The sequence below is a fragment of the Rana temporaria genome, chromosome 3 (genome assembly GCF_905171775.1).
Source record: "Rana temporaria chromosome 3, aRanTem1.1, whole genome shotgun sequence".
NCBI classification, from domain to species: Eukaryota; Metazoa; Chordata; class Amphibia; order Anura; family Ranidae; genus Rana; species Rana temporaria.
In genome coordinates, this window is record NC_053491.1 from 330942299 (window position 1) to 330960848 (window position 18550).

At 44.0% G+C, this 18550-nt stretch overlaps 1 protein-coding gene across 5 annotated transcripts in view; it reads left to right on the plus strand.

Annotated features, from left to right (window-relative positions):
- Window positions 1-18550, plus strand: part of RNF213 (ring finger protein 213) — a 520350-nt gene that overhangs the window by 261254 nt on the left and 240546 nt on the right. For all 5 annotated transcript variants that reach the window (XM_040345008.1, XM_040345007.1, XM_040345006.1 and 2 more), the window contains 3 exons: window positions 3751-4367; window positions 7132-7297; window positions 11550-11767. In XM_040345008.1, coding sequence (XP_040200942.1) covers window positions 3751-4367; window positions 7132-7297; window positions 11550-11767 — 1001 coding nt within the window. The remainder of the gene's footprint in view (window positions 1-3750; window positions 4368-7131; window positions 7298-11549; window positions 11768-18550) is intronic.

Here is an 18550-nt window from a genome sequence, read left to right on the forward strand (position 1 = left end):
TTGTAAAGGCAGAATTTTTTTTTTTTATCCTTATGCATTAAAGCGGAGGTTCACCCTAAAAAACAACTTTCTACCATGCCATCCAGCATACTAGCGTCAGCTACAGTATGCCTTTATTTTTTTTTTGCGCTGTACTCACAGTTTAATCCATTAGTTTCGTTTCAGACTCCCGCGGGAAGTAGGCGTTCCTATGAAGAGGGGAACATGATTGACGGCCGGCTATGGCGCGTCACGCTTCCCAAAAATAGTCGGAGTAGGACTCGGCTCTTCACGGCGCTATACGGCGCCTGCGCACAGACTAGGAGCTGACTGCGCAGGCGCCGTGAAGAGCCAAGTCCTACTTCGGCTATTTTTGGGAAGCGTGACGCGCCATAGCCGGCCGTCAATCATGTTCCCCTCTTCATAGGAACGCCTACTCCCCGCGGGAGTCTGAAACTTAACTAATGGATTAAACTGTGAGTTCAGTGAAAAAATTAAAAATAAAGGCATACTGTAGCTGACACTAGTATGCTGGATGGCATGGTAGACAAAAAAAAATTTTTTTTTTAGGGTGAACCCCCGCTTTAAGATAAAAATCCTTCTGTGTGTAGAAGCCACCCCAAAACTTAACCAAACCCCTTCAATGTTGCAGCAGTGCCTCGGCTGCCCGGGACCCCCATTCTCATTGGCCAGCCATGATACCTGCTGACTGCTGTCTGTGTAATATCATAGTGCTAATGATCTTAACCTGTTTTGTTTGTTATCAAGGCTTCTTTCGCGTGGGGCAGAATTTGCTTGTCCGCTTATCCCCCACTGAGTGGAATGGACAGATATCAGGTTTGTGTCCACTCAGCTTATGCAGTGCGGACACAGCCCGCTCTGCTCTAAGGATGGCTGGTGTAAACAAACCAGCTGTCCGGTTACACACAACCTTCCAATCTGATCCACAAGATGGTGGGGAACACATCCCTTTCCGTTTTGTTTAGTGGACCAGATTGGAGGTAGGCAGTTGTGAATAGACACAAGTCCATTTACATCCATAGCTCTATAAGAGTGAATTGAGAGCCAGATCGGTTCTGCCTGGAAAATGGACCTGACCTGATCAGACCTGTTGTGTTAAAGAAGCCTACTGCTAATGATCATAAGAGACAGGGTATTACCACCCCCAACCTTTCCCTTTATACTGCTTGCCGCCCTCAGTACATTTACTGCGGCAGGGTGGCAAGGGCAGGCTGAATCACATACGTGTATGTCATCCAGCCTGTTCTGGGTTAGAGATGCGCCTGCTGTTAACCCATGCTGTCACTGGCTACAGCAGGATTATGTCAGCAGGTCCCGACCAATGATTTATGGCCGAGACCAACCTGCACTTCAATTCAAGGCGGGTCTAGGGAGGGGAGTGGAGTTGAGGGGCATGATTTCTATCAGTGGCATGTTGTAGATGGCAGTATATCCTAGGATGAAAGACTTCCTTTGTCCCTCAGTGGCTTTCACGAAAAGGAAATGTAAATGCAAAAATCCTATTTTCCCACTTCAATATGCATTGTAGGATCAAGCAACCAGCTGACCCAGTGCCTTCCACCTATACATTTTGAAACATGTCAGGGCTAAAACATAAGTTGATTTTATTGACCTGTTATAAAGGTGCAAACATCCGTACAATCATCCTTAGGCCCCATACACACGAGAGGATTTATCCGCGGATACGGTCCACCGGACCGTTTCCGCGGATAAATCCTCTCGAGGATTTTGATCCGATGGAGTGTACTCACCATCGGATCGAAATCCGTGCCGAAATCCCATCGCGATGACGTGTCGCGCCGTCGCCGCGATGATGACGCGGCGACGTGCGCGACGCTGTCATATAAGGAATTCCACGCATGCGTCGAATCATTACGACGCATGCGGGGGATTGATTCGGACGGATTGATCCGGTGAGTCTGTACAGACCAGCGGATCAATCCGTTGGGATGGATTCAAGCGGATAGATTTGTAGACATGTCTTCAAATTTTTATCCGCTGGAAATCCATCCCAGGGGATAAAAATCCGCGGAAACAGATCCGCTGGATCGTACACACCAGGGGATCTATCCGCTGGAGCCGGTCCGTGGATCAATTCCAGCGGATGGATCCTCTCGTGTGTATGGGGCCTTAGGCATTATGTCGACAGGCTCCGATGGGCAAATGCAGCACGCATTTGACATCGGTTTGAGACTTTTGCTTCACCTGCTTTTGTAGCGGTATCATAAACAAAAGCAATTTACTATTTAGTAAATTATCAGAAATTATCACAAAAAGTAAGCCAAAAGAGTTACAAGAAGTGTTTTATTGAAGTAAAAAGAAGTAGAAAAAATCTAAATATCAGTTTTACAATAGAAATATACACAGGTGCAAAACAGAGGTTACATGCCAAATTGAGTTGGATTTTTTTACCTGTGTACTGTTTTCTGGTCACAAACTCACAAGAATTTTCAGCCCACAAATATGAGCTATGTCTTCTTACTCATTATAATGACATGTTCCCTTTAAAGGTAATTGAACACCTTTAAACTCTGAAAGATGAATTTGCTGTATCCAACAGCTACATTTTTTTTTGTTATTTACAATGGCATGTTTTTCAAACACAATGGATGCTGTAGTTTACTAGAAACGTATATCCTCCCTGTATCGTATTGTTTTACAACCTAGGGATTTCAGGATTGCTTATGCTAAGAAACCGATGTGGGTGCACTAGATGATGATGAATAGGGAAATGTGTTGGCAACACCAAAATTGGTCTCCGCTTATCACTCAGATAAGCTTTCGCAGGTGTGCTTAATATATTGCAGTTACTAAACCAGGATTAGATTGGCTTGTTGTAAGAAAAACTGGAGTCCATTGTGTCCCAAATGCAGTGGGACATCTGCTAATTTCATAAACTATGGTGGTGCTGCCCACATGTTACGTGCTACTAGAAACAGGTTGTCCAGTTCATATGATATAATAGGCTTCTCTCTGGCTTTGGACCCCAGGGCATGATTCGTGGGCTGCCCTATGGAGCCATCTGTTAGACAAATATGTATCAGATATACTATTTGCTATTGCTTGAAAATGTATTGCTAAATATTATATATCATCTGAAATCCCCACCATGGTAAATGGAAGAGTTGTGTTAAAGTGGTTGTAAATCTATGAGTTGAAAAATTAACAAAGCATAATCTTCTATTGTGTGTATTTGCCTCAATCCAAAGCATATAGTGTGATTTCTGTCTGCAGCCTGGTTTCTCTGCTATCTGCATGAGTCATTTCTGATGAGACTGTGTTGACTCCAGGTATTGGAGGGGGACAGGGATGGAGGTATCTAGCGCAAAGCCGTGAGATTGTGCAGAAGGAGCGTGTCCATTCCCTCTCCTCAGGTCTCAAGTTACACTTGGCTCTCCTCTCTTAGCTGTGCTGTGTGTGACATCAGATCCCCACCCCTGTCCCTGGAAGCTCAGAAAAGCTGTAAATATTCTGGACTATATTTGGCTGTAGAGAAGCAATAGATGTAGATAAACCAGTACAATTAATATAGGAGAGGTTGTTTCACCTCTGTGTCTCACCTGAGGATAGTCACTTCACTGGGTATATGTAAGGGTTTACAACCACTTTAATAGTAGTCTCCCATATTGAAAATTGCTATGTATACATAAGGGGTGCCAAGGAAAATTCAATAGAATTTGGAGGAAAAAAGTAATTAAACCTGTTAACAAGTTGCATCATATTTAACTGTAATTATGTTTTTTTCCTAAGTAAATGTTTGTGAAATCCTCTCAAAGCATTCACAAGACCTGGGACCACAGAAGCTGATGGATATGTTACCAGTGAGGACACTTAATTCATCGAATGAATTTGTGGAACTTGACACTTATTATAACCTCAGTGCCGATTCAATGTCCATGGCCAAATGCCTGAACACTTTCAGGATTAGCCACATCTTCACCACTTGTTGGGAGAGAGAAGCTAGGGCTCTTGCTGACAGATTCCCTAAAGAATCCACTGAAGAAAATAATGATGGCAATGATTTGGAGTTCACAGTTGAAGAAATAAATGATAAACTCTTCAATCCATGTTTTGAAAATTGTAAGGAGATTTATAATGACATTAAATCTGGAAACGTGACATTTGAAGTTGTGGATGAGTTTTTAAAAGATTTCAAAGACAGGTACCAAGAATTGGCAAAAGAATTTAAACACTTGTGTCCCTTGGGAGTCAAAAATGATGGGAAATGGATCTCTGATCGTGTGAGGCAGATAGAACAGTATCACCAACTTGATGTAGCCTTTCGTTCTGCAAAGGTCATCTTTGAATTAAAAGGGTTTTTGAAGCTGACGGGAAACTTCAGAACTTTGGAAACCCTGCTGCAATTTGTAAGTAGGACTAATCTTTGCATTTATGCATCAATATATTATTTTCTTAGATGGTGATTTAGTAAGTAGATTTTGTTGTTGTAGTAATAAATGTTGAAGTTTTGAAAGGATGAGAGCACCACACCAGCTTGTACAGACTTTTAAAAATATTTTTTTTATTTTTGTAACATCCAACACCTTTCAGAGACTCAGAACTCTCCCTTCACCAGGCTTTAAAAACCTAGACAATAAAGAAAATACAAAAAAATCCATAAAATGTGTTAAAAGCTATGGATGTATACAAGTTTTAAAGTACAAATATCTTAATGTAGTAATTATCAGAGCCAAAAATGACATGTGTTACTCAACTAAGAAGAATAAAAACAAAGAAGTAAAAAGAAAACATGTACTTATTAGGGCTAGTGATACGTGTGAGAACTGACAGTAGGCTTATGAACCAATAATTCAAAACTTTTAAGAATAAAGGACTCATTTAGAGCCTAAATTTGTCACACCCCTGATCTTAGTGCCCACAATGATCAGAGTTTTATAGATGCCTGTTGCTAGGGCTGTGTTTGCAGGTTGTTATTGAAGACCGACCCTACAAGATCCTTTAAACAAAAATGGACCTGCAACCTATGTCCCCCCATACCTGCCCATCTAATGTAGAACCCTTGTTTTATAAACCACTACACAGATGTTCCAGCGCTGCTTGTTTTTTGACCATTTGCCTACCCAATAAAAATTCTGATTCATCAATCATGTGGGCAACTGCTTTGGTATACCAAAATAGGGATTTATTTGGCTAAGGCCCCTTTTACACGGGGCGGATCAGTGATGATCCACTTGCTCAGCGGGGATCGCTCCGTTGATCCCCGACGAGCCGGCGGATGACAGGGCGGTCCCCGCACACTGTGTAGGGACCGCCCTGTCTTTTCTCCACTCTCCCCTATGGGGGGATCGGATGAACACGGACCGTGTGTCCGTGTTCATCCGATCCGCAGACGGAAGGAAAAATTGTGTTTTCTTCCTTCTACAGAATCGGATCATTGTGGAGGCAGGTGAGATCGGATGTCAGCGATCTAATAGGGACCAATGTATGTCCCTTTTTCATCTGCAAACGGATTGATGAAAAAGCGGACATACGGTCCGCAGGTGTGAAAGGGGCCTCATGCCGCGTACACACGATCGTTTTTCGGGTTGTAAAAAACAACGTTTTTTAAAAATGTCATTTAAAACGATTGTGTGTGGGCTTCAGAGCGTTTTTCGGGTTCTGAAAAACGACACATTTTTTTTTCAAAACATGCTCTCTTTTTTCACGACTTTTTAAACAATGTCGTTTTTCGGGTTGTAAAAAATGATCGTGTGTGGGCTTTAACGACGTGAAAAACCCGCGCATGCTCAGAAGCAAGTTATGAGACGGGAGCGCTCGTTCTGGTAAAACTACCGTTCATAATGGCGTAAGCACATTCATCACGCTGTAACAGAAAGAAAAGCGCGAATCGTCTTTTACTAACACAAAATCGACTCAAGCAGCCCAAAGGGTGGCGTCATCCACATGGAACTTCCCCTTTATAGTGCCGTCGTACGCGTTGTACGTCACCGCGCTTTGCTAGAGCATTTTTTTCTTTTCACGATCGCGTGTGAGCAACGTAGTTTTAATGATGAAAAAAAAACTTTTTTTCCAGAGGCTGAAAAACGTTGTTTTTTACAAGCCGAAAAATGATCGTGTGTACGCGGCATAAGGCTTATATTTCATGTGTTCTGTTACCTTTTATGACAATAGGGTAGTTGGGAAAGCAAGATAATATGGAGGATCTTATTTCACAATAGGTCTTTCCTGATGATTGCTTGTTTCTGGAGCATCAGAAAGTGACTCCTTTTAATGACCCTTGTGTCTCTCTTCTTTTCAGTTCCGCAATATAGATAAGCAAGAATAAAACAATCACATACTGCCTTTCTTCTGTTGCAACTCTTACCATGTAGCAGTCAGGTCCCTTACCCTACTTTTCTGTACTGCTTTTAAAGTCCTACAACTTTGTCAATGACCTGTGCCAGCCTAAAACTGGTTAGTAGTGGAGGTGCAAGTCAGTGGTGGGAATAATCTCTCTTGCTCTCTCTTCCCTCATCTACAAATCTTTGTAGATGAAAGCACTGTGCAAAGCTGTAGAACCTAATTGGTGCAGGAACAGTATATCAAATCCTACATGCTTTTGCTTTGCACCAAAAGATGCCAGCTCTGCTCTGCCAATGCCAAAAACTCATAATTTGCGATGGCCAGGTGCCTAGAATTTTTTAAAGGGTCAGCTGACCTAATTATCTCAGCACAGCTTTCAAATTAAATAGATTTAAAGGGCAACTCTACTTAAAATGACTAGTTTACAGTGGGGGAGTGTTTAACCATCAATCATGTTAACCTTCTTTGATTAGATCTTTCCTTACAAACCTAGTGAAGGGGAAATTAATTGTAAGTCTTAGGTGCTCTATACGCCAATCTTCCCAGGACTTTTTACCAGAGCATCAGCAAATTCTTATTGTCTTTTTATTGTTATTTGTGTAGGCCAACCAACACATTTCCATCTATGCTTGTATATTTTTAGCGACACTAAAAACGTTCCTTACCTGATGGAGTTATTGAAGCAGTATGCACTGTTACAGATCAGTAATCCTAAAGACTAATAAGAAGCTGGTGAATAATTTTAACTGTTTATAGCCTCCATGATTTGAAATATCAAGATTAGATAAATTTGCTTTGCAGTGTGGTAATTACTAGCCTATCTTGCAGGCGGATAACTTTGAAAATTTTAAGAAAAATCGTCTATCTTGCATCAGTGAAGAAGTAGTGAAAACCAAAAAATTGCTGTCCGAAATGAATGAAAATCACACTGCATGTCTTATGGAGGCTTTGAAAAGAAGAGAGTTTTTCCTCTGGGTTCAAGAAGCATTGGAAGGTATGTCTGTTTTTGTAAAAATTTGAAAATGAAGGAGCAGTAAGGCCTCAGTTTCGGTCATCCTCTGTTCACCCCTTCTTTATAGTTTTTCAAATATTATATTGACAGGACTCTGCCACTCACAATATTGGCCTTATCTCTCTCATTACTTGTCTTGGTGTGCAGAAGATTATGGAATGCTTATAATAAGACAGTTTTCACCTTTATTCAAAAAATAATTTCCTAGAAGTTCCTTTGGCTGCAGAACTTAGAATATCCTAACCCAAAAAACAAAAATGTAATATATTGTAGCTGACCAGTCCTTGGATAGTGGCTGCAGTTTTGTCTTTCTTATGCTAAGAACATTTCTAATGATCTTGCCAGAAATGCAGTGTCCTTGTAAGGCCTTTTTCATACAGAGTTTGTTTTCATCCGTGCAGGGCCATGCTTACTGGCATGGGGATGGACATGTTTTGCGTGCATCGCTGTGTTGCCAGTCCCATTGTTGTCTATTGGATCACAGTGGCTGCACGAACACAGATGCTTCTCTCAATGTGGCACCTGTGCGGGTACACATCCCTAAACACACCCAAGCTGTATGGCCCTGCAGGGGGCACGGATTACCAGCCATGTGTGAACTAGCCCCCAACTTGTGATATACTTTTCCTCAAATTTTTTTTTACCGGGAGGTTTTATTTTCATGTCAACACAATCAGAGGGTAAAGAATTCAACTTTTATTAATCAATGAAATACATTTTGTTTTGCATTTTAACTTTGTGTGTGTTTTATTTTTCTTATTTACATATTGCACCTTCCCATATTTCCAATTAGGATGAGATGCCTACTTGCTATTGTGTACTAACATATACTGTATTCTTTCAATTATCTTTGCTAGTTCTTATATTCATAAATCTGTATGCAGTCTCCTTCCAATTCTACCCTCTTTAAGTGTCAATAAAGTGCTAAATGTTCAAGGTACAATATAAACATTCACACAATTATAAAAAATGACCAAACAAAAAAATTTGTTTATTGATTATTAGGGTTGATTTTATGCCTTCTGATGGGGTTAACATAAAGTTCATACTCTATATGCCATTCTTTTTGCTGTTTTTACATATATTCCTTCCAAGCCATGTTGCGTAAATTACATATTCTCCCTCCCCTGTGTATAGAAGATAAATAGAGGAGGGCATAACTGTAGTTTAAATTGCGAAAGCAGCCTAGGTAGAACGATACTCCCTCCATAGATACAGTTGAGTGATTGTAGCCACCCTAGGACAGAAAGTGTGTAACCCAGGGGTGCCCAACTGCTGGCCCGCGTGCCCCTCTGATTTGGCCCGCCACCAGATTGTGGGCTGCCTTAGGCTCTTTTTACATGATCGGACTCTCCATTCACCTCTATAAAGTGGCAGATGTAAACAGACTTGTTTCCGTTTACACCTGCCTTTCTCCAATCCGATCCACTTAAAAAAAAAAGGGAATCTGTCCCCTTCTGTCTGGGCGGATCGGATTGAAGGGCCCATAGAGGAGAGTGGGTTGTGTCCATGTCTGCTCTGAATATGCAGAGTGGACACGGACCCGTCATCTCCCAGCTCCACTCATTGTGGCCCGTGGCCAGTTTTCAAGTTGCTAAAGTGGCCCTTGTTCCTCAAAAGGTTGGGCACCCCTGGTGTAACTCATAGGATTACCAGGTGAAAACAAAAAGAAAAAGAAAGCCTGAAAAAAAGAAACTTATACAGGCATTACATCTAGGGACTGGCACAACTGATTTGTTACCTGTCTTCCCTAGTCTGATCTTGGCTGTACAGGGACTGCAAGAGGCTGATACAAAATACCTAAAGTGTTTGTAAAAGCTGAAGGTTTTTTACCTTCATGCATCTATGCATGAACGTAAAAAAAAACTTCTGTGTGTAACAGCCCCCCAGCCCCCATTAACTCTTACCTGAGCCTGATCTTCCTCCAGCAATGTGCACAACGAGAGCCTCAGCTTTTCAGAGACTATCCCTCCACGTTGGCTAAGACAGCAGTGGGAGCCATAGGCTCCCACTGCTGTCAATGACAGACAGTGAGCCAATTAGGAGAGGAATGGGGCAGGACCAAGCCGTGGCTCTGTGTATGAATGGGCATGCAGAGTCACGGCTCGTGAAAAAGCCTGCTCAGGTGCCCCCATTGCAAGATGCTTGCTCTGGGGGCACTTGGCAGGGGGGAGGGGCCAGGAGTACCGGCGGGGGGACCAGAGAAGAGGAGCATCGGGGTGCTCTGTGCAAAAACACTGCAGAGAAGCAGGTACGTATGACATGTTTTTTTTTAACTTTGACTTTAATATCACTTTAAACTGCTTGCACTGAAAAATACACGTTTAATTATGTAATAATGAGTACAGAGCTATATTAATATGGGTCTTTTATATCTGCCTAGAATTCAGTTTCAAAATACATGTTGCAAAATAATACATGTACAGTATTGTAAACTTAGGGAATCGAGCCTAAAAGGCTGCTTTCACACTTCGCCATTGAAAAAACGCATATTACTTTTTGTTGTGTTGTGTTTTTGATGTGTTTGCATTGTGTTATTTCCCCATATCTCTGGACTGAACAAAGGTGTGTTGCATTTGTGTCCCAGCAGTGACTGGTATTTTTCCAGTGTGGAAAACTGCTGGTCAACACAGTGGGCCAGATTCAGATACAAGATACGTCGTATCTCTAAATGCGGGAGGTCGTATCTATGCACCTGATTCAGAGAATCAGTTACGTATAGATATCCCTAAGATCCGACAGGTGTAAGTGTCTTACATCGTCGTATCTTAGGCTGCATTTTCTGGCTGGCCGCTAGGTGTCGCTTCCGTATGTTTACGCGATGAATATGCAAATTAGTATTTACGCCGATTCAGAAACGAACGACCGCCCGGCGCTTTTTTTTTACGTTGTTTGCGTTCGGCTTTTTCCGGCGTAAAGTTACCCCTGCTATATGAGGGGTATGTGCGGCGTATCCTATGTTAAGTATGGCCGTCGTTCCCGCGTCGAATTTTGGAAATTTTACGTTGTTTGCGGAAGTCGTTGGCGAATAGGGCTGGACATCATTTACGTTCACGTCGATTCCACATCGATTCACGTCCTTGCGGTGTACTTTGGCGCAATGCACACTGGGATATTGAACGGACGGCACATGCGCCGTTCCAAAAATACGTCAAAAACGCGGGGTCAAGTACAATTTAAATAAAACACGCCCCCAACATCCCCATTTGAATTACGCGGGCTTACGCCAGACCAGATACATTACGCCGCCGTAACATAGGGCGCAAGTTCTTTCTGAATACGGAAATTGCGCCCTAAATTACGGCGGCGTAACGTATCTGAGATACGTTACGCCGTCCGGAGAGATACACAAATGTATCGTATATGTATATGTCCCTAATAATAACTGGCAAGCATGCTTAAACTAGCACTGAAAAAAATCATTACAATATTAATATTGTCCTGTAATTGCTGTCCCTTTCTCACACCTCAGCATTATAGCCTGATTACTGATAGAAAGGTGTCTTTTCCTAGCTTTTTTTGCAGCTTTGTCTTGGTGCCCCAATTTACTTTAATCATGCTTATGGCTAGATGAAGTTGGAGAACAGGCATTTTACATTACTATGTGTGGTCACTGCAGGGAGGTGGATGGTACACCTCTTGTAGGGCCTGGCATAGTGATAATGTGGCAACAATGCGACAAATGAAAGGGAGAAAAATTTGAGATCCCAGATACTTGCCAAAAGATCCAGGGTAGAGATGCCAAACCTTGGCACCCCAGATGTTTTGGAACTACATTGATGCACAGGCACTCTGCAGTGTAGTAGAGCATCATGGGAAATGTAGTTCCAAAACATCTGGGATGCCAAGGTTCTCCATCACTGACTAGGGAATATTCCAGAGGTACCTTGGTATGTAATCGCATTACTTCTTGGCCTATCCACAGGGATGCAGTAAAGTGAGCAATCATAAAGTGCAATCACAGTACTACAGAAAAAGTAGCCTGTATATCTGGTAAGAAAATATGGCTGTACAATGTACTTGTACAAGTGCATTTCCACTAAAAGAAAATTGCATTTCAATGCATTTCTAAGCAAAATCAGTTCTAAAAAAAAACATGGAAAACAGGACTATAAAGAGAAAAAGTGTATGATTTCAGTTAGACTTTAAAAATATTATCGTACATTAATACATATTGTACATTAACGGTAATGTATCTATTTAACCCTTTCATGGTTTATTATTTTCTATTTAGATGTCAATGAGCTAAAAGTGTTTGTTGATCTGGCCTCGATTTCTGCTGGAGAGAATGATATGGATGTTGACCGTGTTGCCTGCTTCCATGATGCAGTGCTGGGGTATTCACCATTACTCTATGACTTAAAGCCTGAGTTTGGGTTCAACGACTTTATGGAATGCCTGAAGAAATTATGGAAAGCCTTAAAAAGTGACCCAAAACTTCCAGAAAAGTTTGTAAGTCAAATGTGCACATCTTATTATTACAAGAGAAACCTATTGAGTTTTTATTTTATTTTTATTATTGAATGGAGAGCAATTAAAGCTGAATGTTTTTTTTGTGTTTCAATATTTTTATTGAGAATTTTAGAAAACATAACACTTACAATTAATTATGTAATAATACAGATGTACAGATATTAATAATTATTGCTTATTAATCATGAAAAGAAAAATGAGAGACAAAAACAAAAAACAAATATATATTAATCATTAAGTGAGTTCGAATGAGGATATATGTATTAAAAAGTAGTATGGTCATATAGACCAATGTAAGAAATAGAACATTTCTAATAAAATGTAAGAAAAGACAAAATATATTATTAGCATAGAGCAGAGAAAAAGAAGGAGAAGGAAGGAAAAAGGGAAGCAAGAGAGGGAAGGGAGGGTGGGTCAGGAAAACGACGAGAGTGCTCTCCAATTTAGTATAGACCATAAACTTCAAAAGATCACAGATAAATTTAAGTTTTTATATTATAATTAATCCAGGGTTCCCATACAGCTTCAAACCAAGCAATTGTATCCTCCTTGAGAGCAGATAACCTTTCATTAATCATAATCCACGACAGTTTGCTTTTTAATAAACTAAACGGAATCGTAGATGTCTTCCAGGATTTAGCTATAGAAATTCTAGCAGCAGGGGGCGTGGCTTGGCGCTTGATGGCGACGGACGCACACTAGAGGAGCTCCGTGAGGAAACCCGGCTTACAGCCTGAAACCCTGCTTTCTCAAAGCCAGACATGGGCAAAAAGCTGTTCCACACCCCACAGACCCGCTCTAAGCGAAGCACAGTGGCGTTATCAACTAGGAACATAACGGATCTCTTTAAAAACACCGCAGTCTCAGGCGGCAGCATGGCGGGGAACAAGATGGCGCGCCAGCAGCGGGAGGAAGACGAGACTAGCGAGGACTCACTCTCGGTGGCGGAGGACTCAGGTAGGGGATATAATCACCCAAACCACCCCCTGACATACGCAGACATGACTGGATTCGCTGCGGATATCAAATCCACGTTTTCTGCAGCCATCACTGACCTAAAGTCCAACCTGCTTGTTCTCACAGAGAAGCTCACGACGGTCGAAACTGCTGGGAGACACAGGGACAAGAGACTGCTTAAATTGGAGACCGTAGTGACCTCTCATGCCTCCCACCTCATCGACATAAATCGCCATTTGGAGGACTTAGATAATAGAGGGAGAAGGGCGAATATAAGGGTGAGAGGGATCCCCGAATCAGTGGAAAATGCGCAGATTATCCCCACTTTACGGAGAGTGTTCAACAGCCTCCTGGAGAGACAAGAGGATGCGGCCATTGACTTTGTCCGCGCACACAGGGCACTGAGGCCTAAAGGCCCTGACACAGCTCCCCCACGTGACATTATTTGCTGCCTACAGAATTACCCATTGAAGGAAGAGATTATGATCAAGGCCAGGAGGAACGACAGAGTGGTGTTCAACGGGGAGACTATTATGTTATTCCACGATCTATCTCAAATCACCCTACGGAACCGCAGGGCCCTGCGACCTTTATTAGAGGTGTTGAGAGGAAAAGAGCTAATCTATTCCTGGCGCTTTCCGTTCGCCTTGGTGGTCACAAAAGCGGGCAGGCAATATGTACTACGCTCCCCCGCCGATCTCCCTGAATTCTTTGAGGCTCTGGAATTGGACCCTGTCGCTGTACCGGAGTGGTATCAGGAGTTTGCCCTCCCCAGGATGGATAATGGCCCTTGTCGCTCGCCACTCTCCACACCAGAGAAGAGGCTCACCAAACGATCCAAACAGAACCGGGGTCACGGCTCGCAAAGTGGCACACCTAATCTCAGACAAGGCCCTTCTAGGGCTCAGGAGGAAGACTAGATGGAACACATCTCCTACTAGCCGCTTGTTGTCACGTTTTTGATGCTCCCCCTTCTTTATGTTTTTTACTTTTGTTTGTTCAATGCCCACAGTCCAAGCTCTTCTGATACAACCTTCCTGGTTTTTTTTTTGTTTTTTTTTTTTTCTGGCCCATATACGCTGGATGGCACACAGGAACATGATGGGCTTTTGTCAGCCTACACGTGCTTTTTCCTAAAGATTGTACGGGCACACATCGCCATCTTCTGGCCTTGCAGGAACTTGGCACGTTGTTAGTGAGGATCCAGCGCAGGCGGACTAAATGGCTGCTCTCAGGAGAATGTGCTCCACAGGAATCTGAGGTGCTATTGCAGCGCATCACCCAGCGGTGTGAAGTACCTGGATCACCCGGCCGGGTGATCCTCTCCTACTCAGATTTGACTCAAACCAGGGGTTGTTGCAATACAGCTCATAACTGATAACCTATAGGGTATACTAAGAGACTATTAGTATAAGGGGGTTTATTATGCTGGCTGTTTGAAAGTCTGACTCCAACAGCGGGTTATGTTTCTTATTAATACCTTGTTGAGTTCAACCTGTTGGGAGATTCAAACTAAGACTGTTAAATTTTTGCCGGTTAATCACTGTTTTTTCTTTGCAGGGTTTCTATTCAGCACCACCAGTCCGCGTGCCACATACGCAGGTGGACTGGTTATACAGTTTTCTTTTTCTTTTACAAGCCGGGTTTCCTCTCTTCTCACCTGTGCTGTGACAGAGAGTGTTATCCTTTTGTTTTGTTAATTTGTACTGGTTAAACGCTAAACCACCCAATTGTTGGTGGTGAAGGCTGTCTCAGGCTGCTGTTCACTGCGGTGTCACAGAACCCTGGGACGCCTCCTCAGAGGTGACTGAGTGACGTCTGCCTTCGTCGCTACCGTTCAGTCACACCACGACCTCGCAGAGTGGGTCCCGCAGGGGTTATTGCGCTTACGGGCCCACTACTTCAGACCTCGGGGTGCTTGACACATCCCGTAGTGCTATTTGTATACTCTCCTTACCCTTCCCCCACCTTCTATCCCTTCCTCCCTTCTCTTTGCTTGTACCTCTCTTTACCCCATCTTCCCTATCTGTATCTATACACTTTACCGAGATACGCAGTGCAAAACGGACCACTGGTCCACCACATCAGTGCTCTACCTAACTTGTTGTTTTATTTTCAGGCATAGTCAGCCGCGGTACGGGTGAGCGCCTCAGATGGCATACTCATCGGTAGGCCTGGGCTCTACGGTCATTTCGCACAACGTTCAGGGACTGAACATACCAGAGAAGCGGACCACACTGCTCAGGGAACTCAAGAAAGGTAAACCGCATTTCGTTTTTCTGCAGGAGACTCACTTTCAAACTAATAAGATACCGACACTGACCAACACATACTTCCCGACGGCCCTACATGCGACAAATAATTTGGCCAAGTCTAAAGGGGTAACGATCCTAATAAGTAAAAACGCGCCTTTTCAGTTAACTGACAGGATGACCGACCCAGACGGTAGATACTTATTTATCAAAGGCAGCTACGCGGGCACCCCAATCACGCTGGCAAATGTCTACTTTCCCAATTCTGCACATGCTACCTTTTGCCAGCGTATGATACGGGCCCTGGCAGGCTTTACATCAGGTTGCCTGATATTAGGGGGAGATTTCAACGTCCCATTGAACCCCTTGGTGGATGCGTCGACAGGTAAAACTTGCATTTCGTACAAAATCCTCAAAAAGATAAAAGTTCTTCTACAGTCCTTGCAACTGGTGGATACGTGGAGATTCCTTCACCCGTCAGAAAGGGACTTCACGTTCTACTCTGCTCCCCACAAACGATATTCTCGTATTGACCACTTATACATCTCACAGAGGGACCTAGCTAGAGTGACGGCGGCTAAAATAGGAGCTCAGATCCTATCAGACCATGCCCCCACGTCCCTGACGGTTGCTGAGTCCTCTCTTGTGAACCATTCAGCCTCCTGGAGACTAAACGCGTCGCTCTTGACAGACCCAGCACTACTACCTCAGATTACTGACAAGCTAGTGAGTTTTTTCACGCACAATGATTCTGCGGAGGCAGATCCTATGATGGTTTGGGGTGCCCATAAATGTACGCTGAGGGGCGACTTAATTCGCATGGGGGCTAGGCGAAAGAGACTACAGGAGGCTGAAACCACCAAACTTTTTCACACAATTTCCCTACTAGAAACTAAGCACAAACAGTCCCTATCTGAACAAACGGCAGCGAGCCTCTTGGAGGCCAGGAGGCAGCTACAAAACATCCTGGCTACTAGGACGAAACGCTTCCTTTTCTTCAGGAAAAAAATCTATTACGAGACAGGAGATAAGTCAGGTAGGCTACTGGCGAGAGCTCTGCGTGACCCCCGCTCCTCCACCCACATTACCGGGATCAGGAATGGTTCTGGTGTACTGGATGTTAGGACGGAGGACATTGCAACACACTTTCATAACTATTATTCTAAACTCTACAACCTTACGCCCAGACATAGGCCGCCTGGGTCGGAGGGGTCCAGGAAACAAGAGGTCCTGGACTATCTGAAACAGAGTGGTCTACCTAAACTTCCAGCTGAGGCTGTTGAGACCCTGGAAGAACAGATTTCGCTATCAGAGATCCGAGAGGCCATCGGGGCCTTGAAGTCAGGGAAAAGTCCGGGACCGGACGGCTTCAGCTCGATCTACTACAAGACCTTTAGCGACATACTGGTGGGCCCTATGCAGAAAGCCTTCAACTCATTGACAAACCCCAGACCCCTACCGAGGGACTTCCACGCCGCGCATATCACGGTTATCCCGAAAGCAGGCAAGGACCCTGAAACTTGCGCTAGCTACAGGCCTATCTCCCTTTTAAATATAGACCTGAAGCTGCTGGCAAAAATTTTGGCCAACAGGCTGAGGCCACTTCTGCCTGCGGTGATTGGTCCGGAACAGGTAGGCTTTATGCCCGGGAGGGAAGCCAAAGACAACATCATCAAGGCCCTCCTGCTCATGCAGGCTGCCCGCACACAGAAAGTCGAGAGTCTTCTCCTGTCCACAGACGCGGAGAAGGCTTTCGACAGAGTGTCTTGGGACTTTATGTTCGCGACCTGCTCCCATATAGGCCTTGGTTCGAGTATGATGACGTGGATAACGTCGCTATATCACCATCCAACTGCCAGAGTCAAGATCAATGGGTCACTGTCGGACGTAGTTGAAATTCATAACGGAACGCGCCAGGGCTGCCCCTTATCCCCACTGTTGTTCATCCTTACCTTGGAACCGTTCATCCGCTCGGTAAACAACAACAAATCAATTCAGGGGATCTCAGTACAGGATAGGATGTACAAAACAGCGGCCTACGCGGACGACCTTCTTTTTTTTGTGACAGGCCCGCATATCACCGTCCCAAACCTCCTGAGAGCCTTTGACCAGTATGGCTACCTCACCAATTTGAAAATAAATTTGACCAAATCCGAAGCCCTGAATCTTTCACTCCCTGAACCGACCCTCACTAAGACACAAGCCAACTGCCCCTTTAGATGGGAAAACAAAGCTTTAAAATACTTGGGTATTTGGCTGACTCCGTCGCTGACATCGCTGTACGACGCTAACTTCACACCAATGTTACGTAGCTTTGAAGAAGACCTAAAACGGTGGAATGAGAGATACTTTTCCTGGTTCGGAAGAGCAGCCATCATCAAGATGGTGATGCTACCCAGGCTTCTGTATCTGCTTAGGGCTCTGCCGATAGTCCTACCTAATAAGTTCTTTAAAAGACTTCAGACAGCACTGTTGACCTTCTTGTGGTCTCGCGGCAGAGCACGGATTAGGTTCGCTCTCCTGACTAGACCAAAGGAAAATGGGGGAATGGGACTACCCGACTTTAAAAAATACTACATAGCTGCTCATGTTACAAGGGTCGTGGACTGGCACTGCCATAGAGAGACGAAAGACTGGGTGTCCCTGGAAGATGACCTGAGTCCTCTACCGCTCCTTTTCTCCCCCTGGAACCCTGGGCTGAAAAAAGCCCATATAATGCCCCGCCAGCCTCTTCAGGCAAATACCCTGACGGTTTTTGCTTTGGGGATTAAATGCTCCTCCATATTCTCAGTCAAAGGACCACTTACCCCGCTGTCTGAGAATCCAGATTTTCAACCAGGACTAGGCACGAAGACACTACGTAACCTATCCACCGACAAGACACTCATAGCGGGAGACTGCTTCCGGGGGGGAACGTTTGTGGAATACCAAACACTCAAGCAGGCAAATGACCTCCCTTCCCTACCGTTCTGGACGTACCTCCAAATTCGTAGTTACACCAGTGACAGGCAGAACAAACCACACTTCACCAGACCAATGACCGACTTAGAAGAAGTTTGTATCAAGGGTGAGCTCCTGCAGAGAACGACATCGGTCATATACCAATGGCTACAGAAGCCCTCTACCTCCACGGTTGATAGGTTTCAGAAAGGCTGGTCCAGGGCACTCGAGAGGGACATCTCAGAGAAACAATGGCGAAACGCCTGTGTGCTGGCACACAAATGCTCTATTAGCACAAAAATGCAAGAAACGTCCTACAAGCTGCTAACGGACTGGTATGCCACGCCTGCTAAGTTAAACTCCTGGTATGCTCAGACCTCTGATAAATGTTGGAGATGTGGAGAGGGGGTAGGTACGTTGATACACATTTGGTGGCACTGCCCTCGCCTGGTTAGCTATTGGCGCCAGGTCACAAATTTAATTAAACAAATCACAGAGACCAGCTTGATTCTTGACGCGGCGTGCTGCCTCCTCCACATCTCCTCCTTCTCCCTGAAGAGATATAAGAACTCACTGACGAAACACATGTTGAATGCCGCGAAGGCCTTGATCC